Source organism: Micropterus dolomieu, linkage group LG12 (assembly GCF_021292245.1).
Source record: "Micropterus dolomieu isolate WLL.071019.BEF.003 ecotype Adirondacks linkage group LG12, ASM2129224v1, whole genome shotgun sequence".
Taxonomy (NCBI): domain Eukaryota; kingdom Metazoa; phylum Chordata; class Actinopteri; order Centrarchiformes; family Centrarchidae; genus Micropterus; species Micropterus dolomieu.
Genome location: NC_060161.1, coordinates 33,509,259 through 33,511,765, shown reverse-complemented (window position 1 = coordinate 33,511,765; position 2,507 = coordinate 33,509,259). Strand labels below are relative to the sequence as shown.

The 2,507-nt window shown below is 43.1% G+C and overlaps 1 protein-coding gene across 1 annotated transcript in view; it reads right to left on the bottom strand.

Annotated features, from left to right (window-relative positions):
- Nucleotides 1-488: 488 nt before the first annotated feature.
- Nucleotides 489-2,507, bottom strand: part of LOC123980911 — an 8,819-nt gene continuing 6,800 nt past the window's right edge. The window contains exons 5-6 of the mRNA XM_046065509.1: nt 1,760-2,101; nt 489-1,594 (exon numbers count right to left, since the gene is read on the bottom strand). Of these exons, the coding sequence (XP_045921465.1) occupies nt 1,416-1,594; nt 1,760-2,101 (521 nt within the window). The 3' untranslated portion in view covers nt 489-1,415. The remainder of the gene's footprint in view (nt 1,595-1,759; nt 2,102-2,507) is intronic.

Below are 2,507 nucleotides of genomic sequence, written 5' to 3'. Positions count from 1 at the left end.
TGGACCGGAGTGTCGTTAGACAAGGCTGCATAGCGGTTGGAGAGGCCGATGTGCGGAGGAGAGGCAGCCCCATCCGAGCCTCTCTTGCAGCCACGGACCACCACTTCAGCCCAGGTTGACTGATGCTTCGAAGTCGAGCAGGATGAAAGCCTGGGAAGACTAGAGTGGTCCCAAAACACGGTGTCCTGGATGTTAGCTGTTGTGCTAAGAGAAACAATCTGTTTGGCTTGTACTGAAGCCACATCCATAAAGCCAGTCAGCAGGGAATCTTTCTCTTTGAGTTCCTCTGAAAGTCGTCGGATGTCTTCCATAAGGTCAGCAATCTTCTTGTTCGCTTTCTTAAGGAGTGTGCAGTCCTCATGGGGCAGAGTTATCTCGGCTAGCATAGTCACCGGAGCTTTGTTGCGATCAGTAGCGTTGATCGCGTTTTTACGGTCATCTAGCTTAAAATCCATGTCGGATGACTAAAATCCTTAACCCACGTAAAACTTAAATAAAGTTAAGTTAAATAAAAAGGATATAAAAAATGTAACGAAAAAAGAACAAAATTAATCAAAATTAACACGGGCTGGACACAGGAAAACAGACAAGACAGAACCCCAAAACACAACAGACCAAAATAACAGATAATCAACAAAACTTAAACATGGCTGACAGGCAGAATGTGACACAAAATCAAAAAAGGATCAGGGTCCCGCTCATTAAATTTTGGCACCAGAAACAAGTCAGAAATAGTACACAACCTGACCCAGAGCTAACAGGATCAATTTCCATCTCTAACTGCATGGGAAAAAAATCTTGTTTTGCTGCTCATTTGACAAACCAGGCAATTAAACAATCTCTTGTTGCCACACCAGCACAGAAATAGGCTCTGCTGCAGACAGGTCACTTTTCTGCAAGACCCCTTGCTCAAACAAAGATGATTTGAATGTGAATACTGTGTTACAACCACTCCCTGACATTCACAAACAGTCCCATCTTTTTGGAAATTAGGTATGTCTTGCTTGAAGGTTAAGTCTGTAGGTTTTTGTGGCATCTAGTTTTGAGGGTTGTGAGTTGCAACAAATTATATATGTATATCCTCGGCGGGGCTTAAACAACGCTATGGAAGTCTTCATCGGTCCCTGACACTTCATCACACCTCAACCTGGCTCACTTTATTTCTTCAACAACATTTTAGATAAAATGTATGATTAGCTGTGATCTGAGACCCACAGACCTCTTTCCGCCTGGTTTCAACATGTTCTGTTTGCGCTCTGTCTGCTGACATTTCAGACATCAGAGACCGTTTTTCTGTTTAAAGCTGGCTAATCTGTTCATGAACAAAGTACTTTTATATAGTCTGCTCTCGGATTTAGTTCAAGTAGTTAGTAGTTCAAGTTTAATTTTACTTAAGGAGAACATTGTAGTAGAGATCAGAGGAGCTGATTGTCCACTGCTTCAGCAGCAGACTGTTCTGATTTCATGTCCGCATTTCTTTTATATTTCCAGCCAACAGCCAATCCAACAGCAGCTAAACAAACCAGAACAAAAGCTGCTCCCAGTCCGCAGTAAAGACTGTAGTTTCCCTCCTCGACGTCTCCGCTGTTGGACCCTGAAGATCAAAGTGAATATTAGTCAGGAAATGAGTGAACAGTGGAACAGCCTCCATTTACTCTTCTATATCTTCTATATTCCTCATGTTTGACTCTCAGAATCAACATGGAATAAAGTGCAGCTACAACATGGCACACAGACACACTGACCTCCACAAACTCACCTGAAACCTCCAGCTGGATGATTCTGATTGGTGGCATGTCAATGGTGGCTTTCTTACGTCTTGATCTACTTGCTGCAACTCGACACTCGTATGTTCCAGTGTCGTTGCTGCTCACGTTCTTCAGAATTAAAGACACGTCTCCGTCCTTCAGCTCTCTGTCCACCAGCTGCACCCGGTCCTTAAAGGATGGATGCTGCTGGGTTGGATCTGAGAGTCCATCTCTGTAAAAGAGGACGTACTCTGGCTCCAGGTCAGCTCTGCTCCACTCTACAGCTCTGATGGAGGCTTCACCAGCCTGACATGGCAGAGTGACGTCATCTCCAGGTTTCACTCGTACCACATCTAAAAACAATAAAAACATCCAGAGAGAAAAAGTAATTACATTTCAAAAGGACTCCACAGGACGATACAGTGAGAACATCTTTGTTTAAACAGAAGGCCTCTTCACACCTGAGATCATGGGAACATTCAATAATTAGTCACAACTGTGGAGACGTCACAGGATTTTAGTCACACAGTGTTTAAGACTTTTTGTGAGACATGAAGCTGCTTCAACATTGTGACGTGAATAAATAACATTCACACAACCAATCAGAGCTTTAAAACTACCGAGCATCCAGAAAAGGAGATTCACTGATAAAAATCCTAAACCTTGCTGCAGTCAGCACTTCTTTACTTCCTGTTATATAAAAAGATTTTAGTACTCGAAGCTTCTAGAGCTTCTGTTCCTCGATCTGGCCAATGCCTA